At 39.5% G+C, this 26,025-nt stretch overlaps 1 protein-coding gene across 3 annotated transcripts; it reads right to left on the bottom strand.

Annotated features, from left to right (window-relative positions):
* On the bottom strand, window positions 1-22,760 carry memo1.S (mediator of cell motility 1 S homeolog). 3 transcript variants are annotated; one of them, XM_041564443.1, is made up of 9 exons: window positions 22,524-22,760; window positions 12,040-12,121; window positions 9,729-9,797; window positions 6,233-6,345; window positions 5,812-5,923; window positions 5,362-5,504; window positions 4,064-4,140; window positions 2,365-2,469; window positions 1-735 (listed from the first exon to the last, which is right to left on the bottom strand). In XM_041564443.1, exons 1-9 carry the CDS (start codon window positions 22,582-22,584, stop codon window positions 604-606), a joined length of 894 nt encoding a protein of 297 aa, XP_041420377.1. In that variant the 5' UTR covers window positions 22,585-22,760; the 3' UTR covers window positions 1-603. The 3 variants fall into 3 exon arrangements, with proteins under 3 accessions (XP_041420377.1, XP_018120734.1, XP_041420378.1); XM_018265245.2 differs by lacking the exon at window positions 22,524-22,760 and adding an exon at window positions 17,716-18,198; XM_041564444.1 differs by lacking the exon at window positions 22,524-22,760 and adding an exon at window positions 17,640-17,690 and having other exon boundaries at window positions 5,812-5,993.
* Window positions 22,761-26,025: the final 3,265 nt, after the last annotated feature.

Genomic DNA, 26,025 nt, shown 5'->3' with positions numbered 1-26,025 from the left:
TTGGTTGTGTAGCCCTTTATTAGCAACTAAAATAGAAGGTATTTTGTTTTACAACATCGGTAATAACAGATTATACAGGAATTGTATTATATTCTAATACAGGATAAAGGATAAGTTAGAAATGCATTTCTTATTAAAAAGCATCCACCCTTTTTTTGTAATATACTTTTTTGTTGTTTTTTTAAATTTTTATTTTGTTTTACAACTTGCAAAACTATTATGAAAGCGGAGTATATGTGCACATATCTGCAAAGAGTGCAAATTTAGGTTATGGTAAAGGCTAACTTATTCCACGTAACTAGCATTTTTGTGTTGTCTGCCACCACTTTTCTTTATTACAGTTCGATGTTACAGATACTTTGACACAACTTGACTTCTGTTACCATTGCCAAGAAAGCATTCCTTTTTAAATGGAGTCAGAAATGAAGATAGGACTACACCTACAAAAAAAAAGAAGGGATAGGATTTCAGTTGGATCGAGGTTCCACTAAACCCAAGGAACAGGTCATCACTAGGCCAATAATCGGCTATGACCCCATGGACAGAAAGAAAAGGTTTGTGTCAGCTTTGTGTTTTAAGGTGGCATCCCTGAGACTTCGTGGCTCAATGCACCACTAGAGCTCCAGCAGCATAACTCACTGAACTGTCCTGCCAGCTGCGACACTGGCTAGACTGAGCATAATTTAAGAATGAGAAGCTCATGTTGACTCCATTCTTTTGAAGTTCTGTTGCAGCCTGCAAAAAAACAAGACCAATGTGCAAAAAATTAAACAGCCAGTGAACAATTTTCTTATTGAATGTTTATACCAGCCCTCTTTATACTGGAACAGAAATATGATAAACTTCCTGCTACGTTATCTGTATAATATCAGTTCAGTAACTATGCATTTTATTTTAAAAGGGATCTCTACCCAACACATTTTCTTCCATTGATAAAGATTTTCAGTGGCTTTAAAGGAAAACTAAACCCAAAAAATAAACTTGGCCATTTGTTATATACAGAACTTATTGCACCAGCCTAAAGCTTCAGCTTCTCAATAGCAGCAATGGTCTACAACAGGGGTCCCCAACCTTTTTTACCCATGAGCCACATTCAAGTGTAAAATAATGTTGGAGAGCAACATAAGCATGCAAAAAGTCCCTAGGGTGCCAAATAATAGCTGTGATTGGGTATTGGCAGCTCCTATGTGAACTTGCAGCCTACAGGAGGCTCTGTTTGGCAGTAGACATGGTTTTTATGCAACTAAAACTTGCTTTTAAAGAAGAACTAAACCCTTAAAAAAAAACCTTCCCCCCTACCCTACATAGACCCCCATTCCCTGCTCCCCCCAGCCTAGCTGTTACCCCTCTTTATTAACCCCTCGTGCAGATTCAGGGCATTGGCGTTCACAGGCGCCATCTTCTTCTCTTCTGTAATCTTCGGGTCTTCTTTCAGCGCTTCGGCAATTTCTGTGACTGCGAATGTGCAGTTGTCGCAAAACAGAAGATTGCTCCAACTGCGCATACGCCAATATGCCGCTCTCCTCCTGAAGAAGTGAAGAAGATGGCTCCCATGAACTCCGTTCCCATAAATCTGCACCGAGGGGTAAGTAAAGAGTTAGGGGCATTTACCAGAGTAACTGCTAGGCTGGGGAGGAGCAGGGAGGGGGGTCTATGTAGGTTAGGGTTTTTTTTAAATTAAGAGTTTAGTTCTCCTTTAAGGCAAGAATTCAAAAATAAGCACTTGCTTTAAGGCCACTAGGAGCAACATCCAAGGGGTTGGAGAGAAACCCCTTGGTTGCTCTCCATGACAAATTATCAAGCAGAAAATGAGGTTGGCCTGTAATATAAGATGATGCTACAAGGCTGATTATTGAATTCTGATGTTAGTTGCACTGGTTTCTGTGCTGCCATGTAGTAATTATCTGTATTAAATTACTAATCAGCCTTATATTGTGAAATTTATATTCTAAAAGTACTTTGTATTGTGTTGGTCCCTAAGCTCAGTAAGTGACAGCAGCACAGAGCATGAAGGTATGAAGATCCAAATTACAGAAAAAAAGATCCATAATCCGGAAAGCCCCAGGTCCCGAGCATTCTGAATAACAGGTCCCATACCTGTACTATTTGTCTTTCAATTAATACATCATTCAGTCATACATTCAATACAATAACTGACAGGGAAAATGGGCCCCAAACAACCAGATAACATTCAATATCAGACTGGACAACTGCAGAATACAATGTTGAGCTTTGAAATGCTACAAGTGCCATAAACCAGACTTTGCCCAGGCTTTCTAAGGTTTTGGCTTCATATTTAAATAAAGAGTAAATCAGACTGTGAGGTACAAATAAAATGTGTCAAAGTACAAATAAAATACTTACGCTTAATAAAACCCCAATGGGGTGTCTGCCACATATAGTGTTATGGTATTTCTTCAAGTAATTGCTAAAATATGTAGGATCTAATTGCTCTATAATGCTCATACCCTGCAAAACAGCAAACAATCAGACATATAAAAAAAGTTACATGTTCCATTTCTCACTGGACAATATAGTTGTGGTTAGTTATTTAGCATTAGGTATCATACATAAATGAAATTTAAAGTGGACCTGTCACCCAGACATAAAAAGCTGTGTAATAAAAGTCCTCTACAAATTAAACATGAAATCCAAATTCTTTTTTTTAATTAAAGCATTCATAGCTGTTGTAAAAACATTTAAAAATCTCAGCTGTAAATCAAATATTGCCTGCTCCTCCTCTATGCTTTAGGCATAGAGGCGGGGTAAGCAATTACTTTCACTTTCCATTCAGCACTTCCTAGATGTCACTGCTCTCCCCACATTCCCCCATTTCTCTTAACCATTTAATTGTGTAGCCAGGGCACAAACAAGATTCTGAGATGATGCAAGGCTTACCTTAATAACAGTGTCCGCAAAATGGCTCCTTCCTCCTTGCAATAATTATGAATTCTCAGACTGATGCAAACAATATTCAGATAATTTATACAGTGTAATTAAAGTTCATTTTGCTTGACTAACATGATAAAATAGGATTTTTTAATAATTTTTTTGGGTGACAGGTCCCCTTTAAGAAAAAAAACTTCCTGCTCCCTGAATTCCCAGGCTGTGCAGTGGATCCAGCAGCTCTCAGCACACTGTGCTGTAGGACAGGAACCAATCAGCCACTAGCAAGACCTGATAGGGAACTGAAGCCTGTCTGTGATAGTGTGACTGCAGGGCTGTGATTGACTGTCCTCCTCCTACTGTGCTTCTGGCAGGGACTGTTAGGACATGCCCACCCCTCATTTGAAAAACTGTAATCGAATTTGATTCCATCCAAGGTCCGTAGTACTCACCGGACTTTGAAAAATCCGATTTTTTTTTTTTAAATACATTTTGATTGGTTGAATTTTGAGTTCATGGGAGTTTTAAGAAACTCCCATGAACTCGAAATTCGACTCTTGATAAATCTGCCTCTTAAACTGGCCATACATGAAGAGATCCTCTCGTCATGCGACATCGCCAAACAAGCGGATCTTTCACCGATATGCCCACCAACGGAAGGGCTATATTGTGGTAATCTTACCATTCAGGCCCTAGGGCCGGAAAAATTAAAACTTCCCAATCTATATCGTGGCCAGATATCGATCGGGAATACCCATTGTATGGCCACCTTAAAACAGGGAATGATTAAGTCTTGTGCTGTTGTCCAGTGCTTTCAAAGAATTCCTTTTTACTTCTTATGCCTCAGAGGAAAGGCAATGCAGAAGGTGGATTTACTTTTTAACCTGATTCATTTCAATTATAGCAACACATGTTCTGTCAGTTAGTCCCACTTATGAAGTACTGCTACCACAGATGGATAAAATAAACACTATGGGCCTCATTTAATGCCCATAGCAGCACAGTGGGCACATGGCAGGCCAGTTAGGGGAAGCCTATGAGCTGCACCCCTTCCTCAATGAACAAGGAGAAGCCTATTGGTAAAACAAGGAGAGGCACTAAAGAGACTGGAGAAAATGTAGTGCTACATGTTCATTGCAATATTGGAATCAGAATTTTGGAAAGAAAAAATACTTACCATCTTATCTAGATTCTCAATTGACCTATAGATTTCTCCTTGAGATTCATCATAATATGTGTAACGGAATCGCTGTCCTGGAGAGAAAAATATATGGTGATTATCTCGGGGCAAAATCATATTCTTTCCATTAGTTGAGATGTTAGCTTTAAACTCATTCGATCCACACAGTAATATTTTGAAAATAAATAAGTGATTTTAAAATCTGGTGTGCGCTGCGTGTGTGTGTGTGTGTATCAATATCACACAAGAAGGTCTGCACTCTCAGGACTTAAATTTAAATTTTTATTGAATGTAACGTTTCGGCGGCATTCAATAAAACATTTTTATTTAAGTCCTGAGAGTGCGGGCCTTCTCTGTGTTATAGATATTCTAGATTTTGGACACTGCACCCAGGCACATTTGAACTAAGTATCGAGAGTGCCGACTCCTCTATGGATGGATATAGCCGTACAGCTGTAACTGCACTTATTTAAATACAAAACTTTTTCACTGAAAACATACACACTTATAGGATATCCATAATCATCCAAATGTTTGTCACAGTCTCAGCAAAGTCAGAGCTTAATTGTAGAGCAATGTATTAATTGAATTACTTAAAAGAAAACAAAACCCCAACCCCCCTACCCGTTACTGTCAAAAGTGTCCTTATCTTTGTATTTGCTATAAAATCCAAAGTAGCACTGTGGGCTTGACAATTAAGCAATTTGCCAAGGTCAACTTCAGGCTGATGCTAGGCAAACCAAGTTGATGCAAAGATAAGGTAAGGGCAAGGTGCTAGATGGGGAACCGCTGGCCTGAAGTAGATAGCTGGGTAGCTTTTCGGGCAACCGCTTTAAGAAAAAGGGGCAGCCAAACGGAAGCTGAACAATGGACTTCCTTTCCATCTCTCTCCAGAGTTGGTTGAACACAACTCTGGAGAGAAATGGAAAGGAAGTCCATTGAACAAAACCAACCAGAGCTGCTTTGACACCAATTTTTTAGAGGTGGGAATGGAACTCGCAACCATTCAGGAGGCCTGCATTAGGGAGGTACATCGGGTTCGTATTGACAAGCCTGAATCAGATGCCACTTTGGATCCCCTTCTGTAGGGTGGCACCAGCTGGACATACACAGTTGAATCTAGGTTAGGTTTCAGTTCAACTGCACATGTTCCTGCATGCTCAGTCAGTGAACTAATAAACGAGGATACTAAATGATGTGGCACGGACACTTTTGCCAATAAAGTGTAGTGTGTCTGATAGGGGGGGACTGGATTTTATTCTCCTAAAAATTTAAATTCTTGTGGTTTTACTCACCCCAGTGGCAGAAATCTGATGAGATTACAAATAGGTTAGTAGGATCTGCTAAATATTTGCTAAAAAGTTTCCCAAATTCTTGTTCCTTTGATTCACTTAGTGCTCCGACCAACACAGGAACAATGGTTACATCATCCTTATGGCTTGAGGGAAAAGAAATGGGAACAATGAATAAAATAAATTTATTGTACTAAAAGATATAAATGTACAACGAGACCTAAAATGTTAAAATCTGTCTTAGAAGATTTATTTAAGATTACAAGCTGCACGTAAATTAAGGCTATCCATAAGCAAGAGAGGTAATTTCCCCAGAGTATTATAAAGCCAAACTGAAGATAAAAATAAGGTGTTCTGGTAAAGACATACAGGGTTTAGTAGAAAAATGTACGGAATGTATTCATATCAGTGATGCTTTGCAATAACCATACTATGTGAAATACTATATTATACCTTTCCATTGTTTTAGCAATGTAAGGTAAATGCATTTCAATGCTGTGCTCATCTTCATCTGTTTGTAGAGACATTCGTTCAAACATTCCTGTCTTCCACAATTCTCCGTATACTGGAAAGATACAAAGACACCTTATACGAAGCTGGGACATCCTACAATATATTTGCATTGAAAGAGGAACCTGTAATGAAGTATAGCAACAAAAATCTAAAGTAGAATACCAATAATCCAAACAAATACTTCTATAAGTTAACATCTCAAAAATCAGGACAATTACCCATGCTACATTTCTTCATTAAATGTTTCCCATGTACGGAAAAAAAAAAAAAAACATTCACACAATTTGGATTACAGATTGTGTTACACACTATTTGTATGTGTATATCATTTTCTTTTACAATTATTAACATTCAGACATACCCTTTTGATCAATATGAAGGTCATATAATGGTGTTCTATATATATCCACAGTGGAAAGTGCACATCTAGAAAGAGCCACATGGTGGGAGGGTCCAAGAATGAAGACCCGTCTCCTGTATAAGCAAAGAAAAGAGATTTATTAAATAATATAAAAACACCTTACAAACCCCCCCCCCCCATTAAGATTCAAGAACAGTGAAAAAGGAGGACATGACATACTTTGAACACGACACCTAGGAGCAAATTCACCAGCGACAGCTTCGCTCACATCGCCACACTTCGCCAGGTGAAAATTTGCCAGGACAACGCTAATTCACTAAAATGCAAAGTTGCGTCCAGGGTACCAAACGATGGGGAAGTTTCACTAGCGTTAATTCGGCAAGCAAAGCGAAGTTGCGCTAGCGTTGGCTACTTTGCATACGGCGGAAAGTTAAATTTCAATGGACGTATATGTTGCAGCAAATACATTACACAAGCCCAGGGAACATTAATAAAATAAAATAGAGTTGTTATATTGCCCTACACATGAGCCCAGTGTATAGTTTATGTGCCATATGTAAGGAAATGTAGAGGGGAAGCAGGGTACCCTAAAAAAAATGTAAGATCTTTTGCAACCAATCACCCTGAAAAACTGAAAAGTCGCCACCGTTTTTTGAGGAACTCCTATCTACTCTATTGCACTTCACCTGGTCTGAGGTGGCGAAGGCAAGTTTGACGCAAGAGGTAACGTTTATTAAAATCCGCATCTTAGTGAATTTGCATAGATACGTCCATTCGCCAGAGAGAAAATTCGCTTGGCGTTAGAGTGCGAAGTAGCGCTAGAGTCTATCTCCTTTACTAGCGAAGTTACGCCAGCGCCCGTTAGCGAAGTCCCAAAATGACATCACGCAAATTTTTGCCAGCGTTAGTCACTTCACCCTTTAGTAAATTTGCCCCCTAGAATTCCTGGCCAAATCCAATAGTGCTTTAAAGAAATGGGATTGGTTTTTTTTGGGCTTTTTTTGTTTTGGTTGTTAAATATGCTGCGGGAAAGGAGCACAGAAACAGTTGAAAAAAAGCCCCAAACAGAAGGTAAAATAGAAAGACAAAAAACTTTAAAAACATGGATATTACAGTGTGAAACACCTTACATATAAAGAAAGTATCTCTCTCTCCCAGAATGCTCTATGAGACAGAGAAAATTTGGGAAAAACATGGTTTGTGTTCATTAAAGCGGCAAAAACCAGGTGCTGGGATTAATAAATCACCCCCTGTGTAAAAGGGATGGGGAAATTAATGTGCTCTCTGCCCAGAAATAGGTACCAGGAAATGAGCCAGTGCACCTGAACTATTTGTAATTTGTCTGGATTAAGTTGTCATAATAGTAACTGAAGCAGCTTCAAAAGCAGGTGGAACAATTCTATTCTGGGGTCAGAAGAATTAATCTTGTTTATTATACTATGTTGTGTGATTTGAAACATGTCCTGCTTGTGGAAAACTCTTCTGTCAATAAAACACCTGCTTGAAAATAACATTGGGTGTCTCTTCCTTTAGAAAAGGTATTGCAGTTTGTGCCATTTGAATTCCCATTAAAAATTTATATTACAGGTATAGGATCCATTATCTGGAAACCCATTATCTAGAAAGCTCATAATTACAAAGAGGTCATCTCCCACAGACTCCATTTTAAGCAAATACAGGTATAGGACCTATTATCCAGAATGCGTGGGCCTTGGCGTTTTCCGGATAAATTTGGATCTTCATACCTTAAGTCTACTATAAAATCATGTAAACAATAAAAAATCCCAATAGGGTTTGCTTCCAATAAGGATTAATTATATCTTAGTTTGGATCAAGTACAAGGTATTATGTTATTATTACAGAGTAAAAGGAATTCATTTATAAAAAAAATTGAATTATTTGAATGAAATGGAGTCTATGGGAGATGGCCATTCCATAATTTGCAGCTTTCTGGATAATGGGTTTCTGGATAACGGATCTAATTTCATAAGAGACTTTTTTTTCAGTAAAAATGAAACCATACCTTGTAACTGATCCAAACTAAGCTGCAGGAATCCATATTGGTAGAAAAACAATACTATTAGAATTATTTAATGTTTTTAAGAGTTTTACCAAATTTAAGGTATGGAGATTTAATTAGGGATATAGCCCTTACCCAGAATACCCCAGGTCCTAAGCATTCTGGATAACAGATCATATATATATATATATATATATATATATATATATATATATATATATATATATATATATATATATATATATATATATATATATATATATATATATATATATAGATAGATATATTATGTCCTGTAAGTACTGTCCTTAGCCCTCTGTGTTTTAATTGTACTACCTCCCAGGTTTTGTAGTTGTAAGTGGTGTGCGTTCCTTGGACTACTTTATGTGGCAGATTTATCAAAGTGTGAGATTAGAACTCACTAGGGATGCACCGAATCCAGGATTCGGCTAAATCCTTCAGCCCAGATGTACAGAATCCGAATTTGCATATGCAAATTAGGGGCGGGGAGGGAAATTACGTGACTTTTTGTCACAAAACCAGGAAGTAAAAAATGTTTTACCCTTCCCACTCCTAATTTGCATTACATATGCAAATTAGGATTCAGATTCGGTTCGGTATTCAGCCGAATCTTTTCACAAAGGATTCGGGGGTTCGGGCGAATCCAAAATAGTGGATTCGGTGCATCCCTAGAACTCACCACAATAAAAGTCACCTATGCTCTATTCATTCATATGGGATTTTTAGAATCGTTTTTGTCAATGGAGTTCACCATTTTATAAATATGATTTTAAAAATCCCATAGTTATAAATAGAACATAGGAGAGTTTTATTGTGGTGAGTTCTAATCTCACACTTTGATAAATCTGCCCCTATATATCTATATTTACAATGAGGAGATCATTCCATCATCAGTTGACCCTTGCAAGTTTGTATAATTTGCTCAGCAAATTTGGATCAGTAAGATACACGCAACTGAAGAAACCAGCAATAACTTTCCTGTGGACAGATGGAATTGGGCACTAAATAGAATTAGCTTGAAGTTAAAAACACAGCAGGCCATGTTCTGTGTCTAAGACGTGCATTATTCCTACTGTGCAATACGCAAATCTGCCAAGACGCTGAATACTACCGGTGCGCTTTTTGTTTTTTGTGTTTTCTGTTCTATTGAAGGTTATGGTGTTACATGTTTATTTTTCTAGAGCAGTGCTTTGAATATATTTTTTTTTATCTTTTAGATTTGTATGGAAATGTAATCATTATTAATTCCACCCATAGGTTTTTCAGGATATTATAGAATATTTTTTTCAGGATTTTACAGATGCCACATGTACCATAGCCCTAATCAAATAACCAGTGTTACCTTGATTCTAATAAAACAACTAATTGCTAGTTTATTAATGACATTCTAGAACACGTGAAAATATTCCAAGGCAGGATAGATTCTATCTTAGGGTAGAAAGGTATAATACTTACGTGACTGAAGGGTCTACTTGTTTATAGGCATGAGCAGCACATGACCCGCAATAAGTGTATCCTGCATGACTGCAATTAAACAAATAACACATTTATAAAATGATGCACCATATCCAATAAAACAACTAAAACATAATATACTATGATGGATATTTTTCTTCTGAACAGTTTCATTGGTTATTGCAGTTATTTTAAAATAATCATGAAAAACTAGTATAATGAAACAGGATTAAACAACTAAACCAAAAGTGGGGCCGCTGCAGTCATATAAACCTAATGTGGATTAACAATAAAATATGTAGATTCATCAAGTCTGTTGTAAATAAAAATATAATGTGCAGATGGAGCAATGTGCTAGATGATACCTGTAGCCCTACAGATGTCACTGACCTCCAGCTGTTAACCCTGTCATCGCGTAATGCTCAATACTCACCATATTACAACAGTGATATTCCAAGACAATTTGCAATTGGTTTTCATTTTTTATTAACTATGGTTTTTGAGTTAGTTTTTTATTCATCAGCTCTCCAGTTTGCAATTTCAGCAATCTGGTTGCTAGGGTCCACATTACCCCAGCAACCATGCATTGATTTGAATAAGAGACTGAGGCATGACTAGGAGAGTCCTGAATAGAAAGATGAGTAATAAAAAGTAGAAAAAAAGTAGCCTAGAATTGGCCATTTTATAACATACTACAATTTAACTTAATACCTCCCAACTGTCCCGTTTTTAGAGGGACAGTCCCTCTTTTGACAGCTCAACCTGCAGTCCCTCATTTGAACTGAAAAGTCAGTTTTTTCTCTGCACTGAACAGGCAGAAAAAGAAACAATGTTTCTAACTTAATTGGCTTTTGGCAGAGAGCCCAGAACAGCCACAGCAGCTGATAAGATGCTTTGTAAAAATTTCAAGATAAGCAAATAAATAATTGTAACAATTTAAGATAACAGGTCCCTTGGGAGAAGTTAGACTCATTAGCAATTCACCTTCATTAGCAAAACTGTAATAACTGAAACAAACCACAGAAATATGTTCAAACTTTCATAACCTGCCAAATTTTGTAATATGAACATGGTAATTGGGGGGGGGGGGTGTGGCCACAAAAATGGGCATGATCCAAAAATGTTGCCAACTTTTTTGTCACTCTTTTTATTTCCAAAATGTTGGGAGGTATGTAACTTAAATTTGAACCACCCCTTTAATGGTTAAAGGGATCTTTAAAATGCAGTACCGTATATACTCAAGTATAAACCGAGTTTTTCAGCATCCAAAATGTGCTGAAAAAGTCTACCTCGGCTTATACTCGGGTTAGCGGGCAGTAGCTGAGATTGCAGTCACTTTTAATCATTCCTATACCAACAGTTCACTTGGGGGGAGACTGCAATATCACACAGCGCCCTCTGTTGGTTATATCAAAGAATAACAGTGCGCCCTCTGTTATTTATATGAAATAATAACTGACTGCAATATCACACAGCGCCATCTGTTGGTTATATGAAAGAATAACAGTGACTGCAATATCACACAGCACCCTCTGTTGGTTATATGAAAGAATAACAGTGCGCCCTCTGTTGGTTATATGAAAGAATAACAGTGACTGCAATATCACACAGCGCCCTCTGTTGGTTATATGAAAGAATAACAGTGACTGCAATATCACACAGCGCCATCTGTTGGTTATATGAAAGAATAACAGTGACTGCAATATCACACAGCGCCCTCTGTTGGTTATATGAAAGAATAACAGTGACTGCAATATCACACAGCGCCCTCTGTTGGTTATATGAAAGAATAACAGTGATTGCAATATCACACAGCGCCCTCTGTTGGTTATATGAAAGAATAACAGTAACTGCAATATCACACAGCGCCCTCTGTTGGTTATATGAAAGAATAACAGTGACTGCAATATCACACAGCACCCTCTGTTGGTTATATGAAGGATTAACAGTGATGGCAATATCACACAGCACCCTCTATTGGTTATACGAAAGATTAACAGTGATGGCAATATCACACAGCACCCTCTGCACATGGTAGTGGGACAGTGGGACAATGCACACAGTAATCCGTTTGGCAATTCTCTTGTCACCATCAACTTTGCAAAGAATTCCGGTTGATCGCAGGGGGGGTCGCTTTGGCGGAATGTGCGCTGCTGGGAGACAGGGCTGTAGTTGTGTCTAGGCTTATACTAGAGTCAATACGTTTTCCCAGTTTTCCTAGGTAAAATTAGGTACCTCGGCTTATACTCGGTCGGCTTATACTCGAGTATATACGGTAAGTGGAAAATAGTTAACCAGTTTTAAAACTTACGGGGCAATGATGGCTCTTGCAGGTCTCTTTGAGGTTTGTGCTTGTGATAGCCAGCCGTCTAGTTGTGCACTCAGCTGGGATCCTGCAACAAATCCCAAATAAAACAATATAACAAAGGCTATGAATATTGCACACTACCACTACTATTTTGGGGTTTATTCATTAAAGTCTGAATTTTTCTGGTCAGACTTTTAAAGGGGAAAACCACTGTTTCTTCTTAGATAAAAAACCTGAATTTTCAGTAATTTATTAAACCCCGATGGTGTTAAACTTCTGAATAAAAAAGTACTCCAACTCAGACCTGCCCAGTTCCTGATCTGCCCTGGCTTTTTGTTCAATAATCTGACGATTTCCTGGTTTTCGGCGACAAATCCGAAAAAATTTGGAGGTTTCGGTAAGTAAATACATTCACTTTAGGGTGCCTAACATTTGGCACCCCAAGTGGGTAAGGACTTTCCTTCTCCTTCAATACATAACCATTATTTATTTTGCAAATGCAAGGGGTTATTTTTTTGCCCCTGGGTGCATGTGTAGCACTAAGGTCATAAGATGCAACTGTGTCTTCTGCTGCTCCATACCTTTTGCCTCTGAATGATATTTAAGATGGGAGATAGGAGATGGGGGGGGGGGGAATAACACAGCACTCTATTAGCAAGGGGAGGTGGCAAAGTCCACAATCTGCAAAGTGCAAAAAAAAGCCCTACAAAACAAAATATACCAGCCACACACTGTACATTCTTTCCTCTAATCTGCAGGATACTTAAAATCTGGTGTTGACCAAAGCAGATTCCTGAATGACAGCCAGATGTCTAGTTGCTCTGCAGTTAGCTGCATTCTAATTGACTTATAAAAACGACATTGTGACTTTCCAAATTTCCTAAAATAACAGCTTGTCAGCTTAATTAATTAAAAAAAAAACTATTTATATCATAGATAAGTAAAAAAATATATATATTTTATTTTAGGTTGGCTGTCTGAGGAGATATATGCTCCTGATGCTCCTGATGTAGACAGTGCTATTCTGAGACAATTTGCAATTAGGTTTAATTTTTTCATATTTGTGGGTTTTTGAGTAGCAAACATGTGTGGATTTGAATTAGAGACTGGGATATAAATAGGAGAGGGCCTGAATAGAAAGATCAGTAATAAAAAAGAAGCTATTAAAAAATCTATAGCTTTACAGAGCATTCGGTTTTTAGAAGGGGTCAGTGACCCTCATTTGAAAGCTGGAAAGAGGCAGAAGAAAAAAGCAAATAATTTAAAACTATAAAAAATAAATAATAAAGGCCAATTGAAAGGTTGCTTAGAAATGGCTATTCTGTAATATACTGAAGGTTAACTTAAAGGTAAACCACCCTTTAAAGGAGAAGGAAAGGCTAAAATTAAGTAAGCTTTATCAGAAAGGTCTATAGTACACCAGTAAACCCTCAAAGTAATGCTGCTCTGAGCCCTCTGTCAAAAGAAACACTGCATTTCTTTCATTCTATTGTGTAGACATGGGCTTCTGTATCAGACTTCCTGTTTTCAGCATAAACCTCCAGGGCAGGGCTTGAGCATGCTCAGTTTGCTCCTCTCCCCCTCCCTCCTCACCTCTCTGCTGTAATCTGAGCTCAAATCTATGACTGAGCAGGGAAACTCAGGCAGGAAGTGATGTCACACCAATTGAATATGGCAACTGCTATCCTAAACAGAGAGGGTCTAGAGCCGTTTACTCAGGTATGGTAAAGCATTCCGCAGAATAACTAGTGTTATAGCTCCTTTAAAATATTTATCCTAAATATAGCCAGTGGTAGTGAAGGCTTTTACTTAAGCTCTATTGCATATAAAGGTTTAGTGATCAGGGCAACAAAAAACACTGCAAATAACTATTAACAGATGACAACTGCATAAAAACAGGCAAATTTAGTCAAAAAAATGCAATCGATGGGTTACTTATGTGCTTCTCAGTTTAGTCAGTAGGAACTGACCTGAGGTGATTCCAGGTGTTTTAATTGGCCGTTTTAAGAAGAGAAGATCAAAATGCCGCCAACAACATAGGTTATTTGTTCTGCTGCACTGGCCCTTAAAGGAAAAGGAAAGTCTTCATGCACTTGGGGGTGCCAAATGTTAGGCACCCCCAAGTGATTGTATTGACTTACCTGAAACCCTGGACAGGTGCTCCTATCAGCAGAAAACTGTACCGGCCCGGGGGGTTATACCAGTGAGCACCACGGAGTGATCCACTTCTGTCTTACTCTTCCTTCGCGCGGCTGCACATGCGCAGTAGCATGAAAAGGCAAACTTTAACTAAAAAGTCGGCTGCACATGCGCAGTAGAATGTAAAGGCAAACTTTAACTAAAAAGTCGGCTATTTCGTTCTACTGCGCATACGTCTGCTCGGGAAATTTGAAGCAAGAAGAAGCCGGAAGAGGATCGCTCCGTGGTGCTCGCTGGTATAAACCCGGGCCAGTACAGTTTTCTGCTCACAGGAGCACCGGCCCGGGGTTTCACGTAAGTCAATACAATCACTTGGGGGTGCCTAACATTTGGCACCCCCAAGTGCACAAAGCCTTTGCTTCTCCTTTAAGGCTAATGACATACAGGAAGATTTGTGGCATGTGTTTTAAGATGTGTTAACGCAGGTGACAAATCTCCAACAAAATGCTTTCTTATCAGTAACTCACTGAAGGGAGTGCTTTGTTTTCTGAAGTCGCCTAAAATTTCCTTGGGACGCAACTTTGGAAAACAAAGAGCCAATTCAAAAGTATTTTAGTGAAATTGTTACATTTGCTATTTCCCTTTATAAGGCACAGTGGTGTATTTACATTTCTTTTGATTATTGGCATTCCATTTGTGCCAACCTAATGCACCTACTATGAAACTAAAAGAAAAAAAAAAATTGAAGATTTCCAGAGGTGGAATAAAATACTAAGGGGCATATTTATTATGCTGTGTGAAAAACAGCAGGATAATACATACACACACCTTGATAAATTCACCATTTATTTGACACATTTTTACCCTTTTTTTTTTTTTTGGTAAATTTCGATTTACACGGCTTAACACATATGTCCGTTAATGGTCAGGACTGAAAAGGGAAAAATTGTACACTACAATAGCATTGTAGAACTAAAGACACCCTATACTAAGTCCTGTAAGAAAACACACCCAACAGTGTGAAAATATAAAGGCTCACTATACATTTGTTATTTCTTCTGTGAATTTGCCTTAGGGAAATATTAATATATCCATTTAAATTTGTTCAACCTTTGTTTATTTCACCAAAGGTCTTGGTTAACAGCCTTTAGGGTGTTTTTATGTTGCGTTTTTTTTTAAAATGCATGGTTGAGAGTAAATACGCACAAAATGAAGTCCTACTGAAAATAATGGGATAAACACTTGGTATTTGCGAGCCAACATCGGCCGCGAGACAACAATATTTGCATTTTTCAGCAGAAACGCAAATACACCAAGGAACAGCCATATTTCCACTTGACTTTTTTTTTTACAAAAGTTTAATAAAATACTGTCGTGCAGAATTGTGGGGAACGAGAAAAACCAGATATGCATGTTGGGAAAAGAAAACTACAGGCTAAAAACGCACATTACCATGCGCATGTGGTTTCACTGGTGAATTTACACTCGACTCCATGTTTTCAAAAATGCAACATAAAAAATGCCCCATATAACCTTGCCCTTAGCTCCCTGACAGACTGGTCTGAAGTGCTTTTCCACCTCCACAGGGATCCTATTGTGTTTATAATCCCTTTTAAAAACTAGCTGGTGTGATCGGACATCACACAGAGAGTCAAAAACAATAAGGCTATGGACACAGGCTGTTGACTCTATTGTCAGCCTGCATATTTTTTGCAGGCTGAGAGAATCAGATCTGCTCAATGCCTTTGCTCCATTGATTTGAATCTGATCAGCCCAAATACTCACCTCAGCTTCAGCTCCACTTAGGGTTGCCACCTTTTAAAAAAAAATAATAACTTACTGGCCAGTGGTGGGGGCAGGAACTAAAGGGGCGGGTTGTGACGCAAAAAGGGGTGGGGCAGAGGAATGTGCCGCAAAAAAAGGCGGAGCCAAGGATCATGTCGCAAAAAGGGGTGGGCCATGTCGTGAGATGCCCAGAAGATGAAGAAACTTTTCCACTGAAGGCCAAGAGCTTTTCTTAAGGGTATTACAAATTACCGGCAACTACATTGCCGGTAAATTTGTAACACTGGCCCCGGCCTTGGCAGGTGTTTTACCGGCTAGGCCGGTAAAATACCGGCCGGGTGGCAACCCTAGCTCCACTGTGTGTGTGACTGTATACAGGCTGATCAAATTCTAATCAATGGAGCAGGGGCACTGAGCAGATCTGCTTCTCTCAGCCGGCAAAAAATACACAGGCTGACAACAGCCAGAGCCTACTGCCTGTGTGTCCACAGGCTTAGGCCATATTCTTTTCTGAAAAGGCCTGCACATTAAATATGTCTGTACGGTAAAGCTGCAAAATAATCTTAAACCTAGAATTACACAATGGCGCGCGAGTTCCTGAGCTTGCAGCACCAATCTGAAGTATAAGGATTAACAGTATATAAATGAATAGATCAGGTTTATGATTTTCAACCAAACCATTATGATCCTTTAGAAAAGTAACCTAGCTCCGCCATCAGATTATCAAAACCATTTTCACTCCCAATATCCATCTTCTTCAATAATTGGTGTAACCCTTAAAACAGCTTCATCCAATGCAAATATAGCAAGGCTCATCAATACTGTATCTCAGAATTCGTAATCCAATAGTCTGTCGGTTAGATGTCAATATTCAGACAACCTTGACATCTCCCTTTAAAAACAATAGGACTATAAAACCAACCAAACCACTGTGGACTTCTGGATGAGAAACATCGGACAAAGACACAGTGGCCTTATTATAATTCTATCACTTTTAACCCTAAGGGTCATGCCACACTGGGCATTTTGGGGAGATTTGGTCGCCTGGCAACTAATGGCCTCGTTTTTGCGCTGGCTAAAATGAAAAAAACGATGGCGCTAATCACACGCGGCGATTCGTTTTCCGAAGTGAGGCAACTTCGGAAAACGAATCGCCGCATGTGATTAGCGCTGGCGTTTTTTTTCATTTTAGCCGGCACAGAGTGAGGGAAGGCATTTGGGGAGATTGGTCGCCGCAAAAACGAGGCCATTAGTTGCCAGGCGACCAAATCTCCCCAAAACGCCCAGTGTGGCCTGACCCTTACAGACAGGCCCATCTACGCAGTGTCAGTACAAATGAAAATACTTTTGAATCACCACAGATTTTTTTATTTACTTCAGCCTCATGGGTAAATATTCTAAATTGACTTAAAAGCCTTCCCCACATGGTATGGGCCCCTAACAACCCCCCAGTGAGCATTGTCCCAACACACTACACAGATCTGCTCATTCCACAAATCCTTAATATGGAAGTGCAACCCATCGCCCTGCAGCTTGTACTTCATTGCCTGTCAGGCCACACCTTGGCTTGATCTGTGTTGTTACCGTTCCATCTAATAATATGTGTAACAAATGATTAAAGGCAATGATAACCATTTTACAAGCGACCACCCGTCCCCTTATTTGTTCACTATACCTACCCCTTTCTGTTCACGGTTCCTTCAACTACTTTGCCATGTTTGTGAGCAGCACCCCCACTTCTGCACCCCAAAGTACCTGAGGAGGTGTACCAGCTCCCAGCGTGACTCGCCTCCCTGCACAGCGCTCGGTTAGACATCTTGCTGCTGGAGCCGCCTATGTTGTTAATTGTGTGACTGGGTTGGAGGTACCAGACGTCGGCTTTGTGCTGTTTTTCAGTCTCTGATTCACGATCAGGCCGGATTTCTTTCAAAGTCGCTAAATGTCTGATAATTTGCAGACGATCCCTAACTCGTCCCCTCTCTCCCCGTCCCTAAAGCTATTTAGCCAATCATTGCCTTTGCCCTCTCCACACTGCCTCAGGATTTATCCTGTTCAGTATTTATTCATCCAGACGATGGTCGGGTTTTTTGTAACAAGAAAAATAATATAAAACCCTGAAAATGCAAGAAATTGTAGACGGTCCCTAACATTAGACATCTGCTCGCCTCGACTGCCTTTCAGCCAATCGCGTTCGCTCTTCCCCTTGAACCTTTCTGTAACGTCCGTTACCATTGGCTACTCTCTTCCTGTGTAAGGAGTCACTTCTGTATGGCAGACAGGAAAAGATGTGTTCCTGTCAAGAATTTAAAGGGGTGGTTCACCTTTCAGTATGTTATAGAATGGACAATTCTAAGGAACTTTTCAATTGATCCTTATTTTATTAATTATTTGCTGTTTTCTTCTGATTCTTTCCAGTTTTCGAATGGGGGTCACTCATCCCATCTAAAAACAAATGCTCTGTAAAGCTACACATGTTCTATTATTGCTCTTTTTATTACTCTTCTTTCTATTCAGGTCCTCCCCTATTCATATTCCAGTCTCTAATTTAAATCAAAGCACAGTTGCTAGGGTCATTTGGACCCTAGCAACCAGATGGCTTAAATAGTACTGGAGGGCTGTTGCTTAAAAGAATAAATAACTCAAAAAACACAAATGATAAAAAATGAAAACTAAGTGCAAATTGTTTCAGAATACCACTCTCTACACACCATACTAAAAGTTAACTCAAAGGTGAACAACCCCTTTCAGCGCAAGCAGAGGAGGATTGTGTTCTCTCTTCCTTTCCTTTACTAAATATTTCTTCACTGAACAGTTCCTAAATAATGCATTGTTCTCCATTAAATAATATTACAGCTTTCAAATGCATCCTTCTATAAGATACTGCAATGCAGTGGCAAACAGTGTGCAAAGTTATGACAAGCAGTGAATGTCACACAATATGCAAATATACAATGAGCAAAAAGTGCTAGTGTTAGCAATATATCAGTCTGACAACCTAAACATCAATACCGGAGACACCACAATATACTCTAGTTCTAGAATGTGTACATGCAGAGTACAATACAAGTCACAGGGTCAAAAAGGACATCCCTCTATTGGACCAGATTCTCTGGAAATGAACCTACCTAAAGTTATAGAAAAACCAACTCGTTCAATGTTAATTTCTCAGTTTGTGTCTAGTATGGTACTCGTACGTTGTATATTCAATGCTGACAAAAAAAATAATTATGGGAAAACCAAAATGTTTGCAGCAGGAAGGACAGTAAACTCATGTATATCATTGGGAGTTGTGAGCAAGGGGGATGAGTTAGGATGAACATTTGCTGCTGTAAACAAACAGCCTTGTTACCTACACCACCTTAAAGCCAGAACCAAGATTTCTTATACCAGCTATATCAATTCTCTGGCTGTCCTGCCTGAGCCACAGTACAACTAGATGAAGAATAGACAGATTTCACCAGAATCCCTTTCCCTAATCCCTTTCTGTCCTCTGCCAGTATCCTGACTGAAACCAATAAAAGGGGGTACCCATAGCATACCTCCCAACATTTTGGAAGTAAAAAGAGGGACAAATTTTTTTTCCGCATGTAGCGCAACAAAATTTGTTGACCACACCCTTTCTGTGGCCACACCCCCTAATTACCATGTTCATTTTACAAAATTTGGCAGGTTATGAAAGTTTGAAAATAATTCTCCTTATCTAAACTGGTTTTTTTTTGGTCTCAAAATTGTTACAAAGTATCTTATTTGCATCTGTTAGCTGTTCTGTGCTCTCTGCTAAAAGCCAATTAAGTGAGAAACTTTGTTTCTTTTTCTGGCTGTTCAGAGCAGAGAAAATAGGGACTTTCCAGTACAAATGCTGTAATCAGGGAAATGGGGACAGGTATGGACTCTACATGGATAGCCCATCATTGTGGTAGACATTTGAACAACTGATGAGCCTAAAGAATTTCCATGATATTTGTTATGTGATTCTGTAGCTGTGGAACTTGGAGAATGATTTGCAGTGATGGGATCAAAAAAATACTTATTGTTGGTACCTTTGTGCTGGTAAAGCTAAATTACTTGGTAGTCATTGTAGCATTTCTTGTGGCCTTGTGTAGCTTCTGAAATGGGCATTCATGCATGGAGGTTCGCTTATATTTCACAGTACTTTTTTAATTTATAGACTACTTACTAGAAATACTTTCTGTATAGATTTCTGTAAAGGCCTATTTGTAAAAATTTTACTTAAATTATTTGTTCCATCCATCACCCTACTGAAATCATTCCCCTGACTGGTCCTAAATTTATACAACTACTTGACACTGTAAGAATGTGGGGTGATAAAACGGTTTGTTTATTATATAGAACAATGTATGAAGGATTGTTCCGTGTTAGAATATTATATAAAAATAGAAAAATAAGCCTTGAGATGTTCAGTGACTTTTATATTTAACTTGTGCATGGAGCTTAGTATATGACAGTAATAAAACTTTTAATGCAAGTCGGTTATTGGTAATATGGAAAATCCATCACCTTACTTAGGACCTTACTTAGGTATGTAAAATATTTGTGTTTGAGAACTACCATGTTGCATCACACCTGTTTATTCAGAGTACTGTTTATGGAGCTCTTGAAATCTTTCCAGATCCGACACTCTAGGCTACCACGGATAAATGTTTTTCAGACATGTAAGCTAAACTAAAAGTTAAACTAAAAAGTTTAACTAAAACAAAGGAAAGTGTCAAAATCAATTAAATATTTACTGCTCATTAAAATGACTTCAAACTTTTTTTTATCCTACAACAAAAGTTGCCAACTGATACTGTCGTGCAACTAGGGGTAGGCAGGCAAAAGAGGTATGTATCTAGCTTCCCCCCACCAGTGTGCTCTAGGCACATGCCTCTTCTGCCTACTCCTATTTCCACCCCTGTGACCAAATAAAAATGAACAGTGCAACAAAAAGTCCTCTGGATCCAAAAACCTCTAAAATGCAAGCTTTTCATATAATTACTAGCAAAAAAAAAATGAAGACCACTAAAAGTCTGGATTGATTAAAAATGGTCCAATAAGATCAGTGCAGCTCCCACTGACTTCTATGGGACCTCAACAGCTTTTATTGTATTCAAGTTTTTTGTAGAGATTAGTGAAGAAGAAAAAAAGAAATGTAATTGTTAGTAAATAAGTATGGAGTTTGAAAAATGTATTAACACTACAAGTAATAGACCCCCTGTCTTTTGGGAAGGGGTGTGAAAAGGGGGGCCTGCGAAAAGCCAGAAAACACATTTTTTGTAAAAAAAAAATTCCAATTTTGTACCAGTCCATTGCCCATATTGCGGGAGATTGTTTTTGTGTCAGGCTGCATGGGTGTGGGGCGCTGGTAATTTAGTTCTTTGAACATTTTCCCTGTCTGTTTTTTTTTCCACTTAGGGTTACTTCCTGCACTCCAAAAACATACCTTGACCACAGACTCTTAGTGGTATAAAGTGGTTGCTATTGAAAACTGTGTCTGTTTCTCCTTTACTACTGTCTGCACTGCTTGTCTGCTTAAACAATGTAGCAGTAGTGAGCTCTGCCTCAGTCAAGATTTTCACTTCCCACAATGCCTTTCATGCACTGTGATGAAATGGGCATCCGCAAATAATTTCTGAAATAGGTGTATTGGAGGGCTGGCTAGTAACTGCTGCACAAGCTGGTGTTAAACTCATGGTACTGCATTCTACTGCAGATTTGGCATTACTCCTTGGGTCATCTGCCAGCTTTTTATTGCACGCCTGCCCCATGACGCCCCCTCATTATTGTGGTCAAGTATATAAATGATGATGGCATGGGTTGGGTCCAGGTGGTTTAGGCCAGATGCATGTCTATTATTTGTCAACCAGCACATCTTTACTGACTATGTTACATTATTTCAGTGGTTATGGTACATGTAGTCAGGTCTAGTCCTTGGCTGAGTGTACAAGGGGCCACACACACGCACACACAGTACAGCTGCCATTCTATATTCTAATTGATAGTGCAAGCACACAAAAGATTAAGCAGCAAGTAAAGACAAGCTGTGGCTCAATGCTCTTGATGCATTCTTGCACTGGTCAACTAGGGTTGCCACCTTTTCTGGAAAAAAATACCGGCCTTTCTATATTTTTGCTGTTATCCCTATTAATAACATTGGCATCAAGCATCATTATACCGGTCAGGTGGTAACCCTATGGCCAACTGAAAACATGTTTCAGACTTACCATCCCTAAACCAATTGAAGCCCATAGTACACAGATACAGATTGGGATGGGCAGGCCAGCTCACAAAGTATGGCCACCTTTACCCACTACCACCACTTCCAATCTGTACATACCCCCTCCCTCAAAGACATCAATTGGGAGACAAAGAAGCTGTCCTGTAATTTCATTACACAGGAAACAGGTATATGAAACAATGAGAATGGAATAAGGTCTTTAGATTTCCTGGACGTATTATCTCCATAATGACATGCAGGTAGCTCAAGATGACGTCTTGTTCCTCTTTGTTTGCTACCACAAATTTGCCATCGTGATGGGTTCCTTCATCTCTACACCCCAAAGTACCTGAGGCGGTGTACCAGCTCCCAGCATGACTCGCCTCCCTGCACTGCGCCCGGTTGGACATCTTGATGTTGGAGCCGCCTATTGTGTACAGTGTGTGACTGGGTTTAGACGTCGTCTTTGTCCTCCTTTTCAATGAGCAATTCACTGCCGTCCGGGTTTCTTTCAAGTCACCCAATGTCTTGGGAATTTGCAGACAATCCCTAACTGTGCACTTCTCCGCTCCACCCCTGATTCTGTTCAGCCAGTCACACATACTGTTCCCTGAACTGACTGTATCTGTTTTTCATTCAGCCAGTAAAAGAAAATACGAATTCTGTAAAAGTAAAGCTGGCCATAGAATCCTGGAACGATCGGACTTATCGAACCCCATCTCCCGACCTGCCACTAACCATACAGATCAAATAAAGTAGTAAAAGAACAGATCAGCCGATGTTCTGCCCCTGACAGCAATCGTACGAAAGTTATGTCCGACAAAATCTAGTGACAGTCTCCCACTGAAGATCGTCAGATCGGCAATACACGCAGAGATATCGGCAGCCGACAGAAATTTTCTAATCACCGTTACTGTCCTTGTGTGGAATCAATCATTGTGACAGAATGGAATGGCCCAGTTGGGCATGTTAACTGAAGGCCACACAGAATTTTGAGAGGACCTAAATGGGTTATTGGGCAAATGCAATAAAAAGGTTCAAAATTTCTAGTCTAATTACCAGTTGTGTATACAAACTAAATGGCAACATGGGACGCTGGTTGGCACCTAAATGGGCAGTATTTACTTACCTGAAACCCCAGGCTGGTGCTCCTATCAGCAGAAAACTGCACCGGCCCAGGGCTCTTCCAGCGAGCACCACAGAGCGATCCTCTTCTGGCTCCTTCTTTCTACTTACGACTGCGCACGCGCATTAGAGCGAAAAGCCGAACTTAAAAGTCAGCTTTTTGGTTCTTCTGCACATGCATCTGCCCAGAGAAATTTGAAGAAAGAAGAAGCCAGAAGAGAATTGCTGTGGTACTCGCTGGAAGAACCCCGGGGCCGGTGCTGCTATCAGGAGAAAACTGCACCAGCCCGGGATTCTTCCAGCGAGAAGGAAAAGTACAATCACTTGGGGGTGCCTAACATTTGCACCCCCTAGTAGAAGAAGACTTTCCTTCTCCTTTAACATTTTGAAGGCTATATAATCCTGTTCTTAGCAACTTCATTTTTACTTTGTTCTGCCCTTTCCAGCTTGCAAATGGGAGTCTCTGATCCTGGCAGCTAAACTATTACTCTGTGAGACTACAGTTAAGGGCACATTTACTAAGCTCGAGTGAAGGATTAGAATGAAAAATACTTCGAATTTCGAAGTTTTTTTTTTTGACTACTTCGACCATCGACTATGACTTTGAATCAAAAGATTCAAACTAAAAAACGTTTGACTATTCGACCATTCGATAGTCGAAGTACTGTCTCTTTAAAAAAAACTTTGACTACCTACTTCGCCACCTAAAACCTACCGAGCACCAATGTTAGCCTATGGGGACCTTCCCCATAAGCTTTCTAAGCTTTTTTTCGTTCGATTCGAAGGATTTAATCGATTTAATTAAGCATTTGCGCTAAATCCTAAAAAAAAAGCACCTAATTGTTACTTTGACTTTCTATTATTTATCTTTCTATTAGGCCTTCTCCTATTCATATTCCAGTATCTCATGCAAATCATTGCCTTGTTGCTAGGATAAACTGGAACCTAGCAACTATATAACTGAAATTCCTACTAAACATAAAGTGAATTAAAAAAAAACTACAAAATGAAGACAAATTGCAGATTATCTGCATGGCCTTGTGGGTCCTGTGTCTGCTTCGTCTGTACAGTGACCTGGGGGGGGTTACCCATGACACATGTGACGCATTTTGCAGATGACCCATAATTTTGCGTTGGGGGAGGGTGGTGCAGGATTTGCCACCTTAATTGGCTTAACCTACGTTTATATTGCCAGAAATCCATATATTTTTTAAGAGACATGCAATATCCATATACAGTAAAATTGGGAAAATGTTATATGCATATTATATTGGTGGGAAAAAAAATATGTAAAATAAGGGAAAACCTAAAATCATGTTATGTAAAACTGATGTTTCACTGTAATGTAATGCTATGTCCCCTAGATGAATGGGCCTCTACCAAGCTTCTAATTATGCCATTGTAGTTTTGGCATGACAAACACATGCCTTATGGGTGAATTTAAACTCAAATTTTTGGTATCTAGGCAGTGCTGTTTGTATGGCATGAGACAAGTAAATACCTTCTGATTTCAGAAGGCTTCACTTTGCATTTAATTACATTGACAGAGAGCCTAGCAACCACTGCTCTCCTCTCCCCCCTCCCTCTGTATCAGGGTTGCCAGGTTAATTTTATAAACCTGCCAAACTCAGCTACAAAACCAGCCCAAAACTAGCCAAGAGGCACTTTAAAAGTAGCCAAAAAATAGCCCAATATGTGCAGGGAAAAAAAAGTGTAAAAAAAAAAAAAAATGAATATAAAATGATGTATTTTTTGAATATCTCCATGAAGCAAAATGGGACCGATTTGCCCTTCACCAGGGGTGTAACTACAGAGGGGGGCCCAGGAGGTATAGGGGCCACATAAGGCCCTAATACATATACAATTTCAATATATATTGGTGAAACAGGTCAACCTCTAGACATTTTGGTGGCCAGCAGATTTTTGCCCCAAAATTGTCTGAAATGGAGGAAAGTCACCGGAAAATGCGAGAAAGCTTTAGAGTGACAGGAGACTGGGGTACAGAGCTTACAATCTGGTAACTCCCGACTTCAAAGTCAGTCCCGTTGCATGCTGGGTATTGTAGTCTTACAATAAACTTGTCAGTTGGTAAAACTTTAAGGGTTTGGCCACCCGGGAAGATTCAGGGAGATTCGTCACCAGGCGACTAATATCCCCGATCTGCCTTCCCCTGGCTAAAATGTAAATCGCCTGGGGGCAGGAACATGGAACACTTTGTTTTCCAAAGTTAGCTAATTACGGGCGACTTCGGAAAACAAAGCGTTCCGTGCGTCTGCCCCCAGGCGATTTACATTTTGGCCGGCGGAAGGCAAATCGGGGAGATTAGTCGCCGCGAAAAAGAGATTTGTCCCCTGGCAACTAATCTCCCCGAATCTGCCCGTGTGGCCAGATCCTAAAACTACATTAAAAACTACATAACCCAACATACAGTAGGAAACACAGGCTTAGCACATTAGGGCAAGAAACAACTTTAGCTGGTTTCCAAAGTACAAACTAGCCAAAGGCCCAAAAAGTATCCCAAATCTGTATCTTGGCTAGTATGTATGTTCAAAACCCATCTGGGCTTAAATTAGTAGCCCAATTTGGGTGGAAAAACACCAACCTGGCAACCATGCTCTGCATGCTGCCAGCACGCTACCTCCTTAGAAGGCGTGTCAGAGACTCGGGCTACGAATTGAGGTATTGTCTGAGCTCTTCCTATCCTGCCTCCTTTTGCAGCCACTCCA

This window comes from Xenopus laevis, chromosome 5S (assembly GCF_017654675.1).
Source record: "Xenopus laevis strain J_2021 chromosome 5S, Xenopus_laevis_v10.1, whole genome shotgun sequence".
Lineage (NCBI taxonomy): Eukaryota > Metazoa > Chordata > Amphibia > Anura > Pipidae > Xenopus > Xenopus laevis.
This window is presented reverse-complemented; position numbering and strand designations above follow the sequence as displayed.

What these genes read in the sequence shown, in the direction of transcription:
- memo1.S (XM_041564443.1), bottom strand. Translation starts at nt 22,584, where the DNA reads ATGTCCAACCGGGCGCAGTGCAGGGAGGCGAGTCATGCTGGGAGCTGG. An exon ending in ATTGCTAAAACAATGGAAAG is followed by an intron (nt 5,505 to 5,811) that starts GTATAATATAGT and finishes TTTTCCCTCAAG; the next exon opens with CCATAAGGATGATGTAACCA. An exon ending in CCATTGGGGTTTTATTAAGC is followed by an intron (nt 736 to 2,364) that starts GTAAGTATTTTA and finishes GTTTTTTTGCAG; the next exon opens with GCTGCAACAGAACTTCAAAA.